At 54.0% G+C, this 22422-nt stretch overlaps 1 protein-coding gene across 1 annotated transcript; it reads right to left on the reverse strand.

Annotated features, from left to right (window-relative positions):
• Window positions 1-5100: 5100 nt before the first annotated feature.
• SIGLEC1 (sialic acid binding Ig like lectin 1) lies at window positions 5101-22011 on the reverse strand. The gene is made up of 21 exons (XM_060122784.1): window positions 21767-22011; window positions 21125-21484; window positions 20560-20856; window positions 18968-19234; window positions 18404-18658; window positions 16618-16917; window positions 15696-15953; window positions 14322-14657; window positions 13793-14047; window positions 13277-13579; window positions 11984-12244; window positions 11514-11825; window positions 10452-10706; window positions 9887-10156; window positions 9548-9799; window positions 8925-9227; window positions 8028-8288; window positions 6952-7254; window positions 6589-6691; window positions 6165-6237; window positions 5101-5511 (listed from the first exon to the last, which is right to left on the reverse strand). Exons 1-21 carry the CDS (start codon window positions 21813-21815, stop codon window positions 5404-5406), a joined length of 5181 nt encoding a protein of 1726 aa, XP_059978767.1. The 5' UTR covers window positions 21816-22011; the 3' UTR covers window positions 5101-5403.
• Window positions 22012-22422: the final 411 nt, after the last annotated feature.

Consider the following 22422-nt stretch of genomic DNA (forward strand, 5'->3'; position numbering starts at 1 on the left):
TCTATAGATAAGATTTGCCTGTTCTAGAACTTCAAACAAGTAGAATCATAAAACATGTACTCTTTTGTGTCTGGTTTCCTTCCCTCTTTGTTTTTGAGATTCATTTGCATTGGTTCATGTAGCAGTAATTTGCTCTTTTGTAGTGCTATGTTCCATGGTAAGGGGGAAGCACGGTTTCTCTATTCTCCAGCTAGGCATTTGGGTTCGTTTCCTGTTTGGGCTCTTCTAAATATGGCCGCTACAAATTGCTGTGTAAATCTGTATGAACGTGTTTTCATTTCTCATCTGTAAATACCTTGAAGTAGAATTGCAAGGTCATACAGTAAAGGGCATGTTTAATGTTTTAAAGAAACTATTTTCCAAAGTGTCTGTACCATTTTACATTCCCACTAGCAATGTGTCAGAGTTCTCCATATCCTCACCAACATTTTAGTGTTGTCAACCTTTTATTTTTATTTACTTATTTATTTATTTGGCTGCATTGGGTCTTCATTGCTGCACACAGGCTTTCTCTAGTTGCAGTGAGCGGGGTCTATTCTTCATTTCGCTGCAGTGTGCGGGCTTCTCATTGCAGTGGCTTCTCTTGTTGCGGAGCACGGGCTCTAGGCGCACGGGCTTCAGTAGTTGTGGTGCACGGGCTTAGTTGCTCCACAGCATGTGGGATCTTCCTGGACCGGATATCGAACCTGTATCCCCTGCACTGGCAGGCAGATTCTCAACCACTGTACCACCAGGGAAGTCCCCAACCTTTTAAATTTTAGCCATTCTAATGAGTATGCAGCATTCTCATCATTTTTAATAGCTGAATGCTATCATTTATTCATAGTCTCCTCTTGGGCATATAAATGGTTTCCAGTCCCTTTACTATTACAAACAATGCTGTAATGGATAATTATATACACAACTTCATCTGTGAGACGATCTCCTACAAGCAGGATTGCTGGGTCAAAGGATATGTGTGTTTGTGATTTGGGTAGATAGAGTTAAATTGCCCTCTGATTTGTGCCAATTCACAGTTGTACCAGCAATATCTGGAGTGCTCATTTTCCCACAACCTTACCAACACAATTATCAAAATGTAATATTTGCTAGTCTGAAAGTGAAAGCGCAGTCTCCATTTGCATTTTGTCTTATGAGTGAGGTTGAATATTTGTTCAAACATTTAAGAGCTGTTTGTATTTCTTTTTCCCTGAATTGCCTGTTCATATCCACAGCTCATTTTTCTGTTGGGTCTTTCTCTTAACAACTTGAAGGAACTCTATATATAAGGGAGATGAACCCTTTGTCTGGAGTATGAGTTGCAAATATTTTCCCCAGTTTGTGAGATGTATCCAGCCTGTGGTGTGTGGCTTCAGCTCAGTTATACTCATTGCTGAGTAACATTTGATTGTGTGACTATAACCACACTTTTCTTTCACTGACACTACTGTTGCTGGAGCTTTGAGTAGTTCTTAGTTGTGAGATGTTATAAAAAATGCTGCTGTGGACATTCATATGCATGGGTCCTTAGCTTCCTCCCTTTGCCTGTCCTGCTTCCTCCACCCCTTTACTGGTCTCCCCTGGGAACATGTTCTTTTTCTTTTTTTTTTTTTTTTTTTTGGGAACACGTTCTTAATAGGTCACTTGCACATGAAACCTTGTAATGGGGAACGAGACCTAGTACAGACATAGATGGCTTTGGTCATGATGGGTGCTCCAGTGTAGACAGGCTGGAGAGGCATCAACCCCTCCCCCTGTGGATGAGGACTTGTATCTTCCTAATTTGCCTTCTCTCAGAATCTACATTCTCTTTTGGAATCTCTGGTTGTGCTCCTGGTTGAAGATGAAAGAGCCTGGGCCTCTCTGTCCACCCCTACTCTTCCCCACATCCTCCCTGAACGGGGAAAGTGAGGGGCTCTTTTTGTCCTGGGGACTGACAGCAGCAGAGGCCACCCCTCCAGGACAGAATTCCTGATATTCCTGCTGGATGACCAAGAGGCAGAGAGTAAGGCATCCTGTCACACTCTTGGTCCATTTTGCTATCTCTTTTCTCATCCGAAGAGGCTTTGGGGAGGAGTAGGGGTGAACAGAGAGACCAGGCTTCCGTCTTGAAACAGGAGCTCAACTGGAGATCCCAAAGGAGAATGTGGATCCTGAAAGAGGGCAAATTAGGAAGATGCAAGTGCCGACCATGATAAAGGAAACAGTCCTGAAGAGGAAGAAGAGAGGGGCAGCTAAGAAAGCTCCAGAGGTCACAGGGGCAGGACAACACCAGTGTGCACCCTGGCCCGGAGGTGGCGCAAGTCCCATGACCTGGGGGCCAGGGAAGCAGAGCAACCTCCAGGGCAGCCAGACTCTGAAGGCAGAGGGGAGGCTTCAGCACACTGGCTGACTCCTACTCACACTGCAGACCGTGGCCTTGGTGTCTTCTTGTCCAGGGGCCCTCCCTGACTCGAAGCCGGCCACTGTCCCCTGCACTATCCTTCTCACTGCACCACATCTCACACAGCAATGCACTTGCCCATTGCCTTGTCTCTCTCCTCCAGACCTTAAGTTCTGTAGGCTCTGGGACAATGTTCGCTGCCTGGCACAGGACCTGGCACACAGTCAGTGCTAATAAAATGAGGGGGACACGTAGCTTAAAAGCCATAGAGGGACTGGAGTCCTTGCAAAGTGGATGCCTCCCAAACTCAGATAAGCTGTGTCCAAGCATGTAAGAGGAATTTTCTGCTAAAATCTCAGAGCAGCTCTTTGTTTACATTCGGAGGTTGCAGAGGAGGGGCTGGGGTCATTGGACCAAAGTTGAAGAAGAAGGGTCCTAGAAGTGCCACTCATCAGCTTGGTGTTCGTGACCAATGACACGGTGGGAAAGATGATTTATCAGATGGTGTGTTAGTGTCACTCTCCAGAGGGGCATCTGGAAGTGTCCTGGGAAGAAAGCCAGTGAGAGCTAAGCCTTCGAAGTGTTTGTGTAATGGGCAACACCCACCATCTGTAAACAGAGCTCATTCTGAAGAGTGACCCGGAAAACGGTGACTATAAACATTCTGGTACAAGTCTCACAGCAGATATAAGCCCTTAATCCTTTTGAACAAATACCCAGGGGTAGAATTTCAGGGTCATAGGACAGGGGTATTTTAGCTTTAATAGATAATGTCAAACAGTTTTCCAAAGTCATCCTGCATTCTGTATGGTTCCCACATAAAGTTCAAAAACAGACACATCAAACCTATGGTGTTAGAAGTCAGGATACTAGTTACCTTTGGGGGCTTGCGACTGGAGAGAGGGGCACAAGGGAGACTCTGGGGGCTGGTAATGGTCTGTGTCTTGATCTGGGTGCTGGTTACACGGGTATATTCACTTTGTGAAAAGTCATTGAACTGTACACTTAAAATGTGTGCACTTTCCTGTATGTGTGCTACCCTTGAATTAAAAGTTTATTTAAAAGCCTTGAGGAGCCTCAGACCACTAGGGGTGGACAAAACTAACCCCTCTGAGAACCCTCCAATCCCAGGTGGACCTACGTCCCCTTGGAGGTGCACAGAAGCAGATGAAGACTCCAAGTCAACTGTTCCCAAATCCTCCAGTAGCCATCCCTTCTGTGGCTACCCGTGGTCCTCCCATCACCCTCTCTTCCTTAGTTTCAAAACTTCCGGCTGCATCTAGCTTGCTCTCTCCTTGTCCCATCTCTGGTTTTAGCCCACAGTTTCCACCCTCCCACTTGAGAGCAATGTAGAAAAAACAGTGTTTATTAAATGCTTACCTACTGCATGCCAAGCACAGTGCTGGTCATGTGTGCAGCAGAGGTGAGCAGTGCCCAGAGCCTCACGGAGAAGGAAGGGGCACGAATTGCTTGAGCATAAAGTAGTTTGTGGTAAAGCTCATATAATTTGCACCCACTGCCACCTCCAGCAGATGGTGTCCCAGAATAAACCCTACTCACATTCGAATCCTCTGTGTTCCAGTCCAACAGTTTGGATTGCAAGAAAGAGACTCATTCCAGTTATGTCACAGGATGGATGTTTACTGGGAGGACATGCCTGATAGACTCTCAGGAAGAGCCTGGCAATCAGGCACTAATAAGTATAGGACCTGGGACTGGAAGGGTCCAGCCACGGCTACATAAATCTCACCTGGCCTCCAATTTTTTCCCAACCTGTTAGCTCCTATGCCAACTCCCCACTTCTCTTCACATTTCTCAACTCAAATCCCAGAGTGGTGGGCTCTTTGCTCCTCCCACCATCTGCCACCAGGATACCAGGGGAGTCCCTAGCCCACTTGAGAACTGCTTCCCCTCAGGCACTGACTTCCCTAGGGGCATGTTATTCTTTCTTAGTGACCCTTGTTTGTCTTAACAGCCCCTGGTGCACAAGCTTCCAGGAAGAGGACATGAGCTCACTTGATCATGGGCAGGAATGCACTTGGAGCAGAAACAAGGTTGCTGATACCATTTCTGCTCCCCATTCTCTGGGGCTGGGGGAGTGGGAATGGGGGCATCTCTTCTTCCAGAAGCCAGATCTGGCACAAGATGCCTGTTCAGGCAACCCAACTGCCTGGGATTCCCTCTCCCTAGGGACCATGAAACCTTCTTGATTTCCCAGTCTTAATGTGTGAGAGAGACTACCTCCTCCAGGAAGCCCATGACCAGAATAGACAAAGACGCACCCTGGCCTTCAGTAGATGGGCACTGAGACAGAACGTGGCCTGCTGGCAGCATTCCCATCAATGTCAAAGTCTCAGGGATGAGTTGATAGTTGGGAGTCCTTTGAATATCTAATTAAAAACTACATTTCCCAGAATCCCTTGCAGCTTGGCATGGCCATATGACTAAATTCCAGCCAATGGGAAGTAAGTGGAAATTACCTGCGCAACTAATGGGTTGTAGCCACAATGGGAATGGGCATGCCTTTAACTTCCACTCTTCCCTCTTCTTGCTGGAGGAAGTGTGAATGCAATGGCATCACTGTGAACTTCACAATCAAAGGCAACATTTTAGGGATGGAGAAAAACAAAATAGAAGGATCCAGAGCTCCAACATCTTAAACCACCATAACATTCCCAGACTAGTATGGGAGAGAAAAATCAAATTCTCTCACGTTGAAGTTACTGTATTTGGTCTTGTTAGAGTAGCCTAGCTTATATTCTAGCTAGTACAGAGTGCCTTGACCAGCCTGTGATGATGTAGAAAGCTTTTCTTCTATTCTAATCCATCTCAAATGTCCAGGGTAAGCTTGGAGGAGAAAGATATGAAGAGGCAATGCACTGGAATATCAATGGAGAGATGAGATCCAGAGAAAAGAGAAAGAGACATGGACATGGTCAATTCATTTCTCTTCAGAGTCCCCCAGGGTCAACACCTTTCCTGGTAGATTGATGTTCACCTCCACCTCTCACCACCCATTTTTCTTGGGGTTTGGAGCCAGGTCATAGAAAGTCAGGTGCCACAGGGCTGTTTTCATGGAGGCAGGCAGGACCCAACGCTGCCTTGTTCACAGGGCCCGAGTCGTCACAGATTCCGGTAACCTCCTCCCCCTGAAAGCAGGAAATGCTACAGGTCAGCTCAGGGGCAGAGCACAGGACGAGGTCACAAATGTGGCTGCACCAGGATCAATGAGCTTCCCACAGAGAAAACTCTGGTCACTGGAGGACTCTGGGAGTAGTCATCACCTGACCTCTAACTCTGGAGGGCAGTCCCCCAGGTCCCCAGCCTTGGGTAGGGGTCCCAAGGGGATTGGTGAGAGTGTGCATGACTGGAAATGTGGCTGGGAGCCCTGGCCCACCAAATGGATTATCTGAAGAAGGGGACACATCACAGGGGAGGAGAAACAGACTTTCACTCCTGCCCAGGTGATGGGCAGAATCAGGAGTGGGGAAGAGAGACCCTAAAACCCAGGTGGGGTCCCGTGTTACAAGATGTGTCCTGGAAGTAGAGGTGATGCTGATCAGTTCAGAATGTCTGCTCCAGTCATTCAGGCAGCCACGCAGCAAGCACGTGACTGCTCTGCCCCAGTCAGAATATGGCTCCCCCTGTCTTCTCAGGGGGCGCTGGGTCACTATGCTCTCTCCCTAGTCTCTGCCTAGCCCCAGATACCATCCTATAAATGAGAGTAATCTCTCGGTGCCAGCCCCGCAGTGCGGGTTAGCCGAGCATTGTGTCTGCATGTGCCCACATGGTGAACGAATACCTGTGTGGTTTCCTTCTGAGAAGCCATCTCCATTGAATTTTCACCCACTCTCAGCTGATGAAAATGCCTCCTTCTGCAAGGGTAAAAGTGGACTCAGAGAGCCTCTCCCCTCCCCCGCCTGCCCCCATTCCCTTCCCCCACCCCGTAAGCTTCACCCCAGACTGCTCACTACACAGAGCGCTGGGGAGATTTGTGGAGAGTAGGCTACTTTCTTCCTCCCCAGCCCTTTCTTCAGCAGTGAGAGGGCAGAGATAAGAAAAGAAGAAAACTACAGAAAGATAGATTTAGAGACGATTCTAGAAGGGCTTTCCAAATTTGGAGCAAAGAGAGGGACAGGCTAGGAAGTATGGAGCTTGTGAATTTGGTGGGAGGAACATGGGGGAAGGATGAGGTAACTCTGTCCACCTTCTAGCTCCAGACCCACCTCCAGGCGTAGCAGGCCCCCAGGCCCAACAGTAGGAAGAGGAGGCCTGCCAGCAGCCCCAGGACCCAGAGTAGCTGCTGGAACAGATGCAGGCGATGCAGGGCTGGAACACAGGGGTGGGGTTTAGGGGTGGCTGTGGCTCCAGGCCTCCAATGCTCCCTCCTAAGGTGACTCCCCCAAGATGAAACCTAAGTTTCACTTTCTCTCAGAAGCGTCCCCATGCAAAGGAGCTTCAAGAAATCAGTCTAGACTAGACAAGCTGATTGCAGCAGAAGTGATTCAGGAAAGACCTCAGAAGGAAGCCTTTGGACCTGAGAACTGGGCCTCTACGCAGAGTGGCCTGAGAGATAGAGCCCCGCTCACCTCTGGTTCCAAAGTAGGTGGCAGCAGAGGCAGAGCCCAGGGCATTGGAGGCAGAGCACACATATTCCCCCTGGTCACCAGGCCTCAGCTCCTCGATATCCACCCTCAAGGCATTAGGGGTGGCTGAGACGTGGATGTGTGGCTCGGCAGGAGCAACCTGGGGTTGGCTGGAGGCCACCAGCCGACTGCCAAGGTGGATGGTCAGGCTGGCTAGGGGCTCGCTGTCCACTCGGCAGTCCAGAATGCCCTGGATGCCACCCTCGGGCTCCACAAAAACCATCATGGTGGGTGTCTTGGGAGGGTCTGTGGGAAGACAGGGAGTGTGGTGATTGCAGAAACAACCACAAATTCCTCCCCTCCCTGTACCCCATGCAAGATGACTGCTGCTCCACCCATTAAGAGGGAGAGCCTGTTTCCTCACTCCTTAAATCTGTGACTCACTTTGAAGGCAGAAGAAATAACATTGTACGACTTCAGGGCTAGACCTCAAGGGGCCTTGCATCTTCTGCTGTCCTTGGAAAACAACCATGTGGGAAGCCCAGGCCAACCTGCTGGATACATGTGGCCCAGCCTATAGCCAGCCCCAATTGCCATGAGGGTGAAGCCATCCTAGACCATCTAGCCTCTGTTCAGCCACTGGGCAAATGCAGCCACATGAGGTAAGACTAGCAGAGCTGCACAGCTGAGCCCAGCCCAAATTTCTGACCCACAGAATTGTGAGCAAATGAAAAATGGCTGTCGTTTTAAGCACTAGGTTTTGGGGTGGCTTATTACACAGCAATAGCTTACTGATACGGTATGGGTCCCTGGTGAAGAATAAAGTAGGGGGCCAATGTTAATGAGGGCCTACTGTATACTATCTTGTGTACTCCTCACAAGGTGAGGGGACTGACATTCTACAGATAAGGAAGCCAAGGCAGGGATACACAAGATCACACATCAGTCACTGGGAATCCTCTGACCCAGGACTCCATTCCTGTGAAGTCCTTGCTCTTTGCAGACAGAAGAGGAGGAAGACCTGAAGTGGGCGTGTGAGATGTGGGGAGACTGGGGCAGGGGGAGGATGTCACACTCACAGAGCACCCGGAGCATGACTGGAGCAGAGGTGGTGGCCCCAGTGGGGAGCTCAGCCCGGCAGTGGTACATCCCAGCTTGGGCGAGGGCCACATGAGTGAAGGCGAGGGTGGGCACAGGCTCTGTGTGTAGTTGCCGGCCATTCCAGAACCAAGCAAAGGTAGAGTTCCCCATGGGCCCAGGGCTGCCAGGGAGGTGACAACTCAGGTTCAGCGCTGTGCCCTCAGGCACATCCAGCCCTGGCTCAGCCACCACGCGCACACCTGCAGGACCAGAGGTGGTTAGGGATCTGTAGGCCTGTAGGAGCCGGAGTCTCTCGGTTGGCCTCTGTGCATGATGGGAAAGCCTGATCTGACTTGGGATCTGGATCCCCAAAAGTGGGACTGTGTCTCCCCCATCAGATTGAGAACAGGGCTATCTCTCCTCCTTGCCCCGGGGAATTCCGGGGCAAAGCTCTGCCTCCCTCTCTCATCAATTCAAGCTTTTCGATGGGTGAGGCTGTGTCTTGCCCTCAGGTTGGACTCCCCAAGGTGGGGCTGCACCTTGTCCCTCAAACTGAGCTCCCTGAGGGTAGGGTTATGTCTGTCTTCCCATCCCTGGTTTCCCCAGGGCAGGTCAGTGCTCCCACCCGCAGTCTGGGCCCTGTGAGGGCAAGGTTATGTCTCCCCTGCTCCCAAGCTCCCCTTGGACATTGCCATACCTCCATGCCCCGCCCGCTCTGTAGGGAGCTCTCCAAGGGCCAGGCTGTTTCTCCCCCTCAGGCTGGGCAACCCCCTCCAGGGGGAGCTGTTCCTCCCCACCAGGTCAGGCCAGCCAGCCCCCTTTTGTGGGAGCCCCACCCCTCACATGGACTCAGACCCCACAGCACTGGCGCCCCTCCTGCGCTCTGGCCTGCTTACCTTCTGCCTGCAGCTGCCCCATGGTGCTGATTGAGCCCAACAAGTTGCGGGCTGTGCAGACGTAGGTGTCCTTGTCACCTGAGGGCACATCTTGCACCCGCAGCCGCAGGGCGTTGCGGGCCACCTGGACGTGGCCCGTCCCCACTGCTAAGCCGTGGACCCCGTGGCTGGTGGCCAGCACCTTGCCATCGCGGGACAGGGCCAGCTCGGCAGGTGGCTCACTGTCCACAGTGCACTGTACCACGGCCATGGGGCTGGCCCTTGAGTCCCAGAAGGAGGACAGGATAGCGTCCCGAGGGGCATCTGCATTGTGGGGCAGGGCAGAGTTGAGGGCTTTGCTTGGAAACCCTGTGCTATCCATTGTCCACCTGCCTGGCATTGGTGAGGCTGAAACCTCTGGGAAAATGGTCACTTCTGGGAAGTGACAGCTTCTCAGGAGTCCTGTGGGCAGATTCCTCCAGACAGGGTTCACAGGACCTTAAGGAATCTTCCCTCATCACCTATGTCTTTCTTTCCCCAAGTGTCCGTTCCCAGGTTCCCTGCAGTCCTATGCCCACCCACACCAGGGCCCAGAAGCACCCTCCATCCACCCTGGGTACCCCCAGCCAAGGACACTCGCTCACAGAGGACATGCAGCGCTGTGGGCTGGGAGCTGCGTGTGCCCTGGGCATCCTGGACCTGGCAGGTGTAGGCACCCGCGTGAGCCCGTGTAGCCATCGGGAACGAGAGCGAGGCAGCTGACCCCTCCTGCAGCCAACGACTGTTGTGGTACCAGGCATAGTGGGTGGGTGGGCGGGCAGCAGGGTCTTCACAAGTCACTGTGACAGGGGCTCCCTCGGGCACAGTGGCTGACGGAGCCAGGGTCACCTGCACACCTGTACCAAGAAGACATGGTCAGCTGGGCTGGCCAGTCACCATAACTGATCCCACCCCTGGTGGGCCTGGCTAGGGCCCTGCCTCACCCTCTAGCCGCAGCTCCAGGGACATGTTGGCCTGACCCAGAGGACTGCGGGCCGAGCAGCTGTAGAGACCCTCATCACTGGGCCTAGGCTCCCACAGCTCCAGCCTCAGGGTGTTGGGGACAGAGTCTGTGGTCGAGGACACCAGGAGACGGCCAGCGTGGCTGAGGGCTAGCTGGGCAGGTGGGCGGCTGTCCACTGTGCACAGCACCAGGGCCAGCTGCCCGCCGCGGCTCTCCAGGAGATAGGTCAGGCGCATGCCGCGGGGTGCATCTACGGAGGCACGAAGGCATAGAAGGAGTTCAGGGACCACAGTGGTGAGGAGGCCAGTTTTCAGGTGGCATTCTAACCAAGAGGACCTTGGCTCCCCACCCCCAAAGGCCTCCACTTGCCCAATCTGGGGCACTGCTTCTCTGCCCCAGTGGTCCCAAACTCCTTGTCCAGTACTCCATCAGCCAGCTCGTTACTGAGTTCCTGGGGTGGATGCCTGTGAGGCTCTGGCCATGCCCTGATCCCTGCAAGCTGTTGTCATTCCTCCCAGCTCCACCCTGCATCCAGCCACACTCACAGATGACGTCCAGGGTGACGGGTCTGGAGAGGTGGAGTGCCTGGCCAGGGGTCAACACGCCACAGCGGTAGGAGGCAGCATCCATGACCGTGACGTTGGGCAGGCGGATGGAGTGGACAGCACCTGGGCGCTGCTGCCCATCTTGGTACCATGTATAGGTGAGCTGGGCCATGTGGGTAGCCCATACAAGGCAGGTCAGGTTCACCAGCTGCCCCTCCTGTACGGTGGCTTTTGGCCACACCTGCACACTCACAGCTGGGGAGAGAAGGAGGGCATGGGGACACCAGGGAATACCGAAGGCTGTGTAAAGCAAGCCAACTGTCTCCATGAGGGTGGGAAGCCCCTCGGTCTCTGGGAGGCACAGGTGACCCACCTGTAAGTGGGGCTCAGATATGGAGCTTAGGAAATGGCTCATCACCTGTCAGGTGGTCCCAAGCAGAGTTCTCTCTGTGGCGCCCTGACCCCTACAGGCCTCATCTGCCCTGCTGTGGTTTCTCCTTGAGTGTCCCCTTTCTGATTAGTTTTATCCACTGGGCATTCATGTAAAATTCTGTTTTTAAGAAAGGTTTTCAGGGAGTTCCCTGGTGGTGCAGTGGTTAAGAATCTGCCTGCCGAAGCAGGGAACACAGTTTGGAGCCCTGGTCCGAGAAGATCCCACATGCCGCGGAGCAACTAAGCCCGTGAGCCACAACTACTGAAGCCCATGCGCCTAGAGCCTGTGATCTGCAACAAGAGAAGCCACCACAATGAGAAGCCTGCACCCTGCAATGAAACAAATAGTAGCCCCTGCTCGCCGCAACGAGAGAAAGCCCGTGCGCAGTCAACGAAGACCCAACGCAGCCAAAAATAAATAAATAATAAAATTTTTAAAATAAATAAATAAAAATAAAAAAGGTTTTCCATAAAAACCAGGTCTGGAGACTGCTGCCCTTAAGGAGGGTGGGAATGCAGACTGTCCTATGTTCAACCCTCCTGCCTGTGCCCCAGGCTTCCAGAACCCTCTCCAACCTCCTCTTCTCTTAAAGGAGCCACCCACACACACACTCACACCCCTACACTGACCCTGGGCATCAAAGGTGGCTGAGGCCGAGGCCTGGCCCAGGGCGTTGGTGGCCTCGCAGGTGTAAACGCCCTCATCCTCCAGCACTGCATTGTGGATCTCCAGACGCAGCGTGTTGGGGGCCACAGCCACCTGTAGCCGGGGAGAGCTGCCTGCAAGCTCCCCCACACCTTGTAGGGTAGAGGCCACGAGGAGGTCCCCGTGGAGCAGTCGTAGCTGGGCTGGAGGGTCGCTGTTCACACGGCACAGGAGGAGGCCCAGGCGCCCAGGGCCTGTGTCCATCAGGGGGATGAGTGTGGCCTGGCGAGGGGCATCTACACAAAGCAGGCAGTGGTCAGGGCCCAACCAGGTGGTCCCTCATCTAGGACTCTCGGAGGCAGAGCCCAGGACCTGGGGCTCGGCATCTCCTTCCCCAGTCATGCCCTTGGTTCCCTCATCCCCCAGGAAACACAAACGAGATAAAAGTGCTTACAGGACACGTGGAGGCTGACGGGGACAGCCAAGTTCGTGGTGGCTGAGCCTGGAGCCTGGGCTTGGCAATGGTAGGCCCCAGCTTGGCTCAAAGTTATGGCTGCAAAATGGACTGTGGCCGAGGTGAACTCCTGGAGGGGCTGGCCATCCCGATACCAGCGGTATGAGGTCCCCTCCAGGACCCCTGTGGATACCTGGCAGCTCAAGACCACAGCCTGGCCCTCTCGGAGCTCAGGCGATGGTGACACCCGGACCCAGGCTCCTGCAGGGAGAAACCAAGAGCAGGTGAGGGCCCTCCGCCATACCGTCCCACATTCTGGGACTACATGTGTGTCCACATGAGGACTGCAAGACCCCAAGCCCGTGTCCCGGAGCCACAGCTCCCCAACCAGACCACCACTGAGGGCCCCACTGCAGTTCCACGCCTCTTCCTCTCCTGCACCTGACTCCCGTGCCCTGGTTCTGACCTAGCATTCACTGCCCACCACCTTGAGTTATGGTTTTGCTTTGTCAATCGTATTTCACCTACCAGAGGGTGAGCCTCACCTGGCCCCTCAGCTTGTGTGACCTGTAACCCCAGTGCCAGGCACAGCACCTGCACATGTTAGCTCTTGACAAATGTTGATTTGACCCCATAAAGCACTGAAATGGTAGGGATTTAGGTCATGCCAAGTGCCATTGTCCTTATCATGAGCTGGCCTCAGCATGGGTGACCAAGTGCTTAAAAGGGGAAGTTAGCAGCTGTGTAATCTTGAGTTCTTTTCAGCTCTCTCCAGCCAACTCTGCACCCAACCTCTAAGTCATGAGAGCCCAGGAACTGGGGACCGGGCAAAGGGCTGTCCCTAGTGCCCCCTGGGTCTGAGGCACGAGGAGACCAGGGTTGAGGGAGTAAAAAGGAGGGACAGCCGGAGTGGTGACTGAGAGCCCAGACTGTGCCAGGGACCAGTCACGTGACCATGAGCAAGCCCCTTCAATTTCTCTACAGAATCAAAGCCCAAGGAAAATGTTCAAAAACTGATGTTTGTCATTGTGGTAGAAAAAAATGTGTTTTTCTTTGGCCTTTGCAGCATTATTGATATTAACTTTCCTTTTTTCTGGTTTATTCACTTAGGGAGGATTATTACAGAAGAATATAGATAGATAAATGAAGAATATGAATATATTCATATGCATGTGTATATATATGTATATATACTCACATTTGTATATTATATATTATACATCTATACATAAATATGCAGAGTGGCCCCCAGGGCACTTGGGTCCACCACAGCTTCAGAGGACTGACACTCACCTCGGACCTGGAAGAAGAGGGAAGTGTTGGCTGATCCCAAGACATTGGTGGCCTCACAGCGGTAGCTGCCAGAGTCCGCCAGGCTCAAGTCTTGGACCTCTAGCTGCAGGGAGTTGGCTGTGGCTTTGGCCTGGAGATGGCCACGGGATGAGAGCCGGGGCCCTGAGCTGGTGGCCAGGAGGTGCTCCCCATGGAACAGAGACAGCTGGGCAAGAGGGCGACTGTCCACAGTACAGATGAACACAGCCGTGTGGCCCTGGTCCACATCCAGGAGAGCTGACAGCTTTGGAGGATCTGGGGGATCTGCAGGGACAGTGGGGAGCTCAGGCCACCCCCAGAACAGCTTATCACCTTTCACCTGCCACACTCCGTTACACACACATACGCAGTTCCGTCCTGCACTTGCCCACACCCGAGCCAAGTTCTTGCCTCCCCAAACCCAACCTCAGCCCTGTTTCCCCCAGACCACCCCTTCCACCCTCCAAGGGCCCAGACCTGCCCTTGCCCATCACCCACAGAGCACACTCAGGACCACAGGGGTGGAGAGCTGGGCACCAGCCTCGGTGAGGATGCGGCAGGCATACAGGGCAGCATCCCTTCTGGTCACAGGCAGCAGCGTCAGGGTCTCCAGGGGGCCCTGGGCCCACAGTGCCCCATCCCGGAACCAGGAGAAGTTGGCAGGGCCACCGGCTTCCCGGTCCACCCTGCAAGTCAGATTGGCTCCAGTGCCCTCCTGCAGCGTGTGCGATGGTGTGATGACCAGGACAGTGGCTGGAGAACAGGCAGCACAGGCCTACTGAGACAGGCCTCACCTTGATGTCTTCCCCCCAGACCCCGGGGCCAGTGGTCCAGCCTCCCTGCCTGGAGGGGGTGGGAAGGAGGCCCTCTGGGGTGCCCATGGGGCATGGGGAGGAAAGCAATCTCCCACTGCTGACCAAAGGTGGTTTCGCCCAATAGACCCACCTTAGAGCTGGGGGTTGCAAAGGAATGGGGTCCCGAGTACCAGCCCCTGACCCTGAGCGACTCTTTCCCTGACCCGCCTCACCCTGGGCATCGAAGGTCGCCGAGGCAGAGGCATTGCCCAGGAGACTGCTGGCCTCGCACAGGTACATGCCCTCGTCTTCCAGCACCGGGTCTTGGATCTCTACACGCAGCAGGTTGGGGGCCCTGGTGACTTTTGTGCGTTGGGAGCAGCCCCCACAGGTGCTACAGCTGCCCCCGGATGGCAGGGAAGAGGCCACGACATGGTCCCTGTGGAGCAGCCGCAGCTGGGCGGGGGGGTCACTGTCCACACGGCACAAGAGGAGGCCTCGCCGTCCAGCCCCAGCTCCTGCAGTATCAAGGTCCAGCCGGGCGGTAAACATGGGCTGGCGTGGGGCATCTGTAGGGAGAGGAGCATGGGCACTCTCCCACAGCCTCTGCCAGGGTCCCACAGGTCCGCTAAAGGCTGGCGAGGCTCCCAGAACACACCGAGCAAAGGCAGGTACCCAGAGCTGCCGCAAACAGCTGTGCAGGCTGTGCACGACACAAGGACAAACAGACAAGGGTGGGAGGACCTCAGCCCATGCCCCTTGTGCTAAGCTATGCCCTAGCGCTGGACTGCATCTTCTCAGAAGAAGGAGTGCCATTTTCTAGCTTGGACAGAGGTACCATATAGGCAAGCAGCCACCTTGCATAACCTCCAGGTGCTCCTGAGCAGGTGCCTACCTAGCAATCCATGGGTGTCTTGCTCTCTGCTTCCACTCTGCACCCCATCCCTTCCCCCAAGATCCTTCCTGCCTCTTATCTCTGATCTCCAAGCCAGCTCCTGTGAGAATAGATAATGCCTAAAATGCCCTCTTCCTAGAAGTTTCTGAAGATTGGGGCCAAAGTCCCCATGTCATCTCACCCTGAACACTAGAAAACCCCCTAGAGGCACCTGCTCTTCCTGACAGTCCCCGGACATGACTCCTGCACATGTCAGGGAAAGTGTTCTGGAAGCTAAGTATGTCCTGAACATTGGTCAGCCCCTCAAAAGCATCCACCCTTGACAGGACGCAGTCCCTGTGCGGAGAGGCTCTGCCTTCGTGTCTGCACCTGTGAGGGCACAGCCTATGGGGTGTGTGCACATATATGAGTACAGTGTCCCAGGGCCCAGCTCTGGAGGACAAAGTTTGGACATGGTGTCAATGATGGATCTGAGGCTAGAGGCAGAGCCCTAATGGAACTGGGGCTGGGAAATGAGATTCCCCAGCCTCGGTCTCCAAATTTCACTCCTGGGTGTCGAGGTCCGCGATGTCTAGGCTCGTGGCTGCCTTCCTCATCTAGACCCCAGGGCAGGACGGGGCCAGGAGAGCCTGGAGGAGGTGGGGGTGGCTGATGGACTCCAATGGGCTGATCCTCCTCACGGCAGCCACGGGCTGGTGGGAAGGCTACTCACAGAGGACGGTAAGGACAGCAGGTGAGGAGGGCCCGCTGGTGCTATGGCCATCCTGGGCCCAACAGTGGTATGAGCCGGCGTCAGTGCTGGAGGCAGCGGGGAGCAGAAGGCTGCTGCTGGGGCCCTTGAGAAGGAAGGCCCCATTCCGGTACCAGGAGAAGTGTGTGTCAGGTGTCGGGCTTAGGCTGCTCCTACAGCTCAGTGTCACTGCTTGCCCTTCTGCCACCTCTGCTGCCGGGCTGATGAGGAGGCGGACTGCTAGCAGGAAAGGGAGAGAGGAAGGCTCGGCTCCCCTGCATGCCTATGGCTTCATGCCACCCACCACAGGAAGCGCCCCCGGGTTCCCCTCTCCCAACTCAATTGTAGGGAGCTCTGGGCATCGTGGCATCAGCTCTGTGAATCTCTTGATGATCCAGGAGGGTCTGGTCTTGAATGCCAATTCAGCTCTTATTGGTAGTAGCTGGCTAAAGCATGGCTGGGAAGGATTCTGAGCCAGATCCCAGGCTTATGTCAAAAACCTGGCTTGGTCAATTAGCTATGTCTGCCTCAGAAGGAGGGAAGGGCAGCACATGCACCAAGACCCAGCTTCTCTACTTGGCCTTCTGCATCTGACTCCTAGCACGGAGTCTGCCCCAAATGTTCAATAAATAAAAAACAAATGAATGCGCGTTGAAGAACCCTCCAAGCTCAGAGTCAGAATGGGTACTAAAGGAATAACTCAATCTGCCATGTTTCCCTTTTTGCCTTGACTTCTAGGAACCTCTGAGGCTGGGATGACTGTATACCTCATATCTTTGATGTGATTTTTTTCTAGCCAACTAGTTCAGGCCCTCAGTTGACCCCTCTGGGCTCCCAGGAGGAAGGTGCCAGAGAAGGCCTTCTCCTCAGACTCCTTCCACCAACCTCACTGGGGCCATCTTACCATTGGCATGGAAGTCCAGAGTGGAGGACGCATTCCCAAGAGAGTTGGTGGCTGAGCATGTGTACTCTCCGCTGTCAGTTGGCCCCAGGTCTCGAATCTCCAGGTGCAGGGAGTTGGGGGCAGAGGAGAGACTGAAGCGTGGGCTGCGGTCACCCTCCCCAGAAGTGGAGGCCAGGATGAGGCCCCCATGTGACAACACCAGAGTAGCCATGGGCTCGCTGACCACAGAGCACTGGAGGATGCCCACCAGTCCTGCCTGTGTCTCCAGGAAGGCAGTTAGGTCCGGGGCGAGGGGTGGGTCTGTGTGAAGATGAGGGGCAGACCTGTTACCCTCAACAGGGGCATTCCTGGATCTCCCCTTATAGCCTATGACTCCTGAACCCACTTTGTCCCATAATGCCCTGGGAAAGGGGCAGTGACCCCAGCAGCTCCTGAGTGTCTATCCTGGATTGGGCAAATCACTCTGTCATCCCAGTCAATCCTTGTGGCCACCCTGAGAGTGGGGATCCAGGGACCCCACTTTAAAGGTGGGAAAACTGGCAAAGAAACCTGGCAGTGGGCAGCACTGCCCCAAATAATCAAAGTGAACACTCCCAGCAATGGGACAAACTGACCCCATGTGCCTCTTGATGTGATACAGGGAGACAGACACAGAATCACATCCACGGTGTTCCTGCCCACGTGCACTGGCTCGGTCTGCTCCATTCAGACCAACACAAACTGAGAGCATCACAGAACAACTAGCCTGTGCTCGTTGGAGCTCAATGTCAAGGAAGACAAGGAAAGGCTGAGGAGCTATGCCAGAATGAAGGAGAATAAAGAGACTTGACAACTGAATGCAATGCAGGATCCTGGATTGAATCCTGGACCAGAAAAAAGTAATTACCTAAAGGACATTATTGGACCAACTGGTAAAATTTAAATATGGATTGTAGATTAGACAATGGCCTTGTATCAATGTTAAGTTTCCTGACTACATACAATCGTTGTACTGTGATTATGCATGAGAGTGACCCTAGGAAATACATGCTGAGAAATTAAGGGGTAAAGGGGCATTATGCCTGCAACTTCAGGAATACAAATGGATGGATAGATAGATGATAGAATATGTGTGTATGTATACCTATAGAGTGCATATGTATGTATGCATGTGGATAGAGAGTATATATGTAGAGGAAAATGTGTGCATGCACGCACACATATATGTGCATATATACATACATACATGTATATGTGTGCATGTGTGAGCACATATATATACAAACACATATAATATATAGTTAGAGAGAGAGAGAGAAAATCAATTTTCCAAGAATATTAACAAATGCGGAATCTAGGTTAAAGGTATATGATAATTCTTTGTTTTCTTCTTGCAACTTTTTTAAAGTTTGAACTTATTTCAAAATAAAAAGTTTTTGGTTTTTTTTTTTTTGTGTGGTACGCGGGCCTCTCACTGTTGTGGCCTCTCCCGCTGCAGAGCAGAGGCTCCAGAAGCGCAGGCTCAGCGGCCATGGCTCACGGGCCCAGCCGCTCCGTGCCACGTGGGATCCTCCTGGATCGGAGCACGAACCCGTGTCCCCTGCATTGGCAGGCGGACTCTCAACCACTGCGCCACCAGGGAAGCCCAAAAGTTTTTTTAAATAGGAGGAAACTGAAGGCCGGGGATGTCAAAGCCTTGACCAGATGTGAGCTCAAGGGCTCCTGGGCCCACGACCCCAACCCTTCTGCAGGGGGCTCTACTCTTTAGCCCTGCTCCCAGGTCCAGTGCCCCCCCACCACCACTTACGTCTGACCACCACGCTGACCGGGCCAGAGCGCTCGCTGCCCTGGGCATTCTGCACCTCACAGAAGTAGAAGCCTGTATCAGCCCTGGTGGCTGAGCGCAGCTGGAGGATGCGGCTGTGAGTGTCCTCCATCAGGGCGTGGTTCTTGTACCACCTGTAGCGCAGCTCGCTGGGCGCTTCTTTAGGTGTGTTGCAGGCCAACGTCACTGTCTGGTTCTCCAGGATGGAGCCTGCTGGGCTCACCTGGACCTCAGCCACTGGGGGGGCAACATAGGGCACACTGGGGGATACCCAGCTGACTTCCAGGCCCAAACCCTCAGGGCTGCAGCCAATCAGCCTAAATCTCTGCCCATTCTACATCACGCCCCTTCTGCAGAGGAGCCTCCTGGACTGGCCACGCATCTCTTTGCCCTGTTCCCTGCCAGGGAGGTTTGTCATCTGTCTGACACAAGGCTGGGACTCCTTACCGGCATCCCAGGAGGCACCTTGGCCTGGTTTCCCTCAGCTGCCATGGCCTGGACACCTCCCTGCCCTCTGGTCAAGACCCAGGCTCACCCAGGACTCACTGAAGACGTGGAGGCTGACAGGGGGTGAGACCGAAGAGCCCACGCCATTCCCAGCTTCACAGGTGTAGATGCCAGCATCGGCCCAGGCTGCCTGGGGCAGCTGTAGTACATGACTCTGGTCTTTGAGGTGCGTCCCATCCTTGACCCACTGCACGGAACTGACCTGAGGGTAGCTGTTATTCACCTGGCAGGTGAGTGTGACCAGATCACCTGGAAGGATGTTTCGCCCCGAAGGGCTGAGGAGGATCTTCACACCCTTGGGGGCATCTGCAAGGCATGATGGGGGGTGATGAATATGGTGCTCAGGGAAGGCAGGGGGCATTTTTCCTCTCCTCTTTCAACACTCTGCCTTAAGGAAGCCCACCCAGATAAATCATAAGTCCCATTAGTTCCCCCGTCCAGGGCAGGCACTGCCCCCCACCTTGTGAGGAGTCCTGATCCCTTCCTTCTCCACTGACAGCCTGATGCTGTGATGCTTGGCCTAGCGTCCAGCCTACGCTGCCCTCTATGGCTTTCTGCCTCATGACATGTCCATTACCTCTCTTCTATCTGAGAGTCATGGACACACGGCTTGCTTTAGTGGCTTGTGGTAGCTGTTGGCAAGGGACCAACCACCTAATGGAGGGGCCAAAGGCAGAGTCAAATTCACTCAGAATGTTTACCTCATTTGTTGAGTTACAACAAAGAAATACAAATACAATACAAAGAAACTGTACTTCTTTAAATCTTGTTCCAAAGCCTCTCTCTATGTAACTATACTAATACAAGCTAATATTTTCAGGAGTTCCCTGGTTGACTAGTGGTTAGGATTCTGGGCTTTCACTGTTGTGGCCCAGGTTCAATCCCTGGTCAGGGAAATGAGATCCAGCAAGCTGTGAGGTGTGGCCAAAAAAAAAAAAAAAGCTAATATTTTCAAGTGCTTAATCTATGTAAATATGAAAATAATAGAAGCTAATATTTTTGAGTGCTTAATAGGTACCAAGCACTCCTTTAATTTTCATAACAATCCTGTGAGATAGAAAGAATTTACTATTACCTCCACTATACAGATGAGAAAACAGAGGCTCTGAGAGGCAAGTAACTTGCCCAAAGTTTGCTCATCTAGTTGATGGCGGAGCCAGCGGCCAGCCTGATGCCTGTGTACAGCAGTCGTTCTAGAACAGGCTGCCCTGTTTTACTGTGATGGGAAGTTGCATAACCAAGTGAAAACTCGGACTTTCTCCCACTGCCTCTTTGCCATGTCTGGGTGTTACCCTGGTTACGAGTATGAGTGGCCTTAGGCAGGAAAGGGGTAAACCCCTGCCTCCGTGGCAACCTCCAGGGCTGGGCTAAATCCCAGGGCCCCTGCTGCTCGACCCCCAATTCTCTGGCTTTTTGTGTCTCCTCTTCTCTGCCCAGCCCAGCTTCGGGGACTGGAGGTGGAAGAGAGCCTTTCAATGTGGCCCTTAGGGCTTAGTAGTCTCTCTCCACCTGCCCCACCCTTTGGTCCGAGTGCAGCTTGGCTGTTTCTACAGGCTGGAGAAGGGACTGTTTCCACTGGGGAGCCACAGACGTGTGCTCAGTAAAGAGGGCGTGGCCCCCAGCACACTCACACTGCACTTGGAGGTGAATCTCGCCCTGAGTCTTGTGTTTGGCCACCGAGAGCTGGCAGCGCAGGGTCCGGCCATGGTCCTGCCAGGACAGGGCCATGTGGAGGGTCTCCAGGTGGATGATGCCCGTGGGCTCAAGCTTCTGGAGGTTGGAGGTGACGGAGCGGGTGGGGTCCTGGCCTTGCCACTGCAGACTGACTGGCTCCTGCAGGCACGCGTAGGGAGTGGAGCAGTTGAAGTCCACCTCCATGCCCTCGCGCAGCTCAGCTGGTGAGGCAATGGTGGGCATGCTGGGCTCCTCTGAGGAAAAAGACAGGAGGCTAGGGACTCCCCTTCACTGCACCTGAGACCTCCTGCCCTAGAAACTCCAGCCTGGGGCAGGGGGGCTTCAAGGGGAAGGAGGATGCGAGGGGTTCATTGGGGGTAATGCCAGGGGGCACAGGGCTGGGGCTGGAACTGTGGCCAAGATTGAGGTTGCATTTGGATTTAGGACCAGCGTTGGGTCTGTGAGCCAGTGGGGCCAGGAGCAGTCTGGGAGTCCCTTCCAGGCAGTGGCCCTGCTCCTCACCTGTCACGGTGACCACTGTGCCTGTGACATCTGACCAGCGGTTGCCCTCACTGATCTCAAAGCGGAAGTTGTAGGAGCCCGCGTCCTCGGGCTGCAGGTCTCTCAGCAGCAGGCTGCACGACTTGTGCTCGGCACGCCCCACCAGTAGGGCACGGCCTTGGAAACGGGCCTCCACCAGCTGGGGGTCCCCGGAATGGCTCACTACCTGCCGGTTGCCCGAGTAGTCATAGTACCAGATGGTTGTGATGCCGTGGGGCACCTCCACGCTGGCAGGGAAGCTGAAGATGCAGGGGATGACGAGGCAGGAACCCCTTACGCCCTGCACAGCCTGGGGACTGGAGACGCCCCATGAGGTCAGGCCTGAGTTGGGGGGCGGGACAGGGAGGAGCGTGATGCAGGCCTGGGGTCACTGCAAAGCCCCATGCTCTGCCCCACAGAAGGTGCCCCAGATGTGCCCCCAGCAATGCAGCCCCTCTGGGCACCCCAAAGAGGGTCACTGTTCCCTGTCACTGCCTTCCCATGCCCTCCTTCAACGTCAGCAGCTAAACCTGTGACCAGACACAGTCCAGTCTGCCCAGGCCAACAGAGGGCTGGACTCACTGAAGCCAGGCCCTCTAAGAAGAAAAAGGCCAGCAACGTTACCTGCTGGGATGGATGAGGCCAGGAGGAGGAGCTGGAGCAGGAAGTCCATAGCAGGTTCTCACGCTGGTTCTGGTGCCTAAGAGGGTGGTGTGCACTGTGCTGGCTGGGCACACAGAGGCCTCCTGGGGAACCTCAATCTCAGAGCCTGCTGGGAGCCCAGCCCTGTTTCCTCACATGGTATGCTGGCCAACCCAGTGAGAGGGCAGGGCCGCTGCCACTGGAAGCCAGGAGCCCGTGTTCCCAGCTCAGGCTGTACCCAGGAATGCCCTCACTTGGTGGCATGCCCCAGAAAGTCCTCTCTCTGTCTCTTGGCCCCGCCCTAAGTTCTGCTTTCCCAGGCCCCTCAAGGATGAACAGCTGTTTCTTCCTTTCCCCCACTTCCCTGCCCCCTCCCTGTCACCCAAGTCACCAGGAACTGGAGCCCAGATAGGCCCAGTGACTTGCTCCAAGGCATCCAGCAAAAATGATGGTTTCTTACTTTAGACTTGTCTCCCTACCACCAGTCTTACCAGCTATAGACCATAATGGGGCTTGACTGAGCGCTTACGAAAGTGCAGCCTTTAAGAGTCACTCCCCTGCTCAAAAGTCTTCTGTGGCTCCCCATTGCCCGTGAGATGTGGTTCCCCATACAACCCTGAAAGCTCTTCCTTTCCTAC

This window comes from Lagenorhynchus albirostris, chromosome 15 (genome assembly GCF_949774975.1).
Source record: "Lagenorhynchus albirostris chromosome 15, mLagAlb1.1, whole genome shotgun sequence".
Lineage (NCBI taxonomy): Eukaryota > Metazoa > Chordata > Mammalia > Artiodactyla > Delphinidae > Lagenorhynchus > Lagenorhynchus albirostris.

Excerpts from the sequence above, each read along its gene's own strand:
- SIGLEC1 (XM_060122784.1), bottom strand. The coding sequence starts at position 21,815 with ATGGACTTCCTGCTCCAGCTCCTCCTCCTGGCCTCATCCATCCCAGCA. Across the intron at positions 15,954-16,617 it reads TCTGGACTTCCATGCCAATG|CAGTCCGCCTCCTCATCAGC; the intron begins GTAAGATGGCCC and ends CTTTCCTGCTAG. Across the intron at positions 14,658-15,695 it reads TGCTGTCCTTACCGTCCTCT|ATGCCCCACGCCAGCCCATG; the intron begins GTGAGTAGCCTT and ends CTCTCCCTACAG.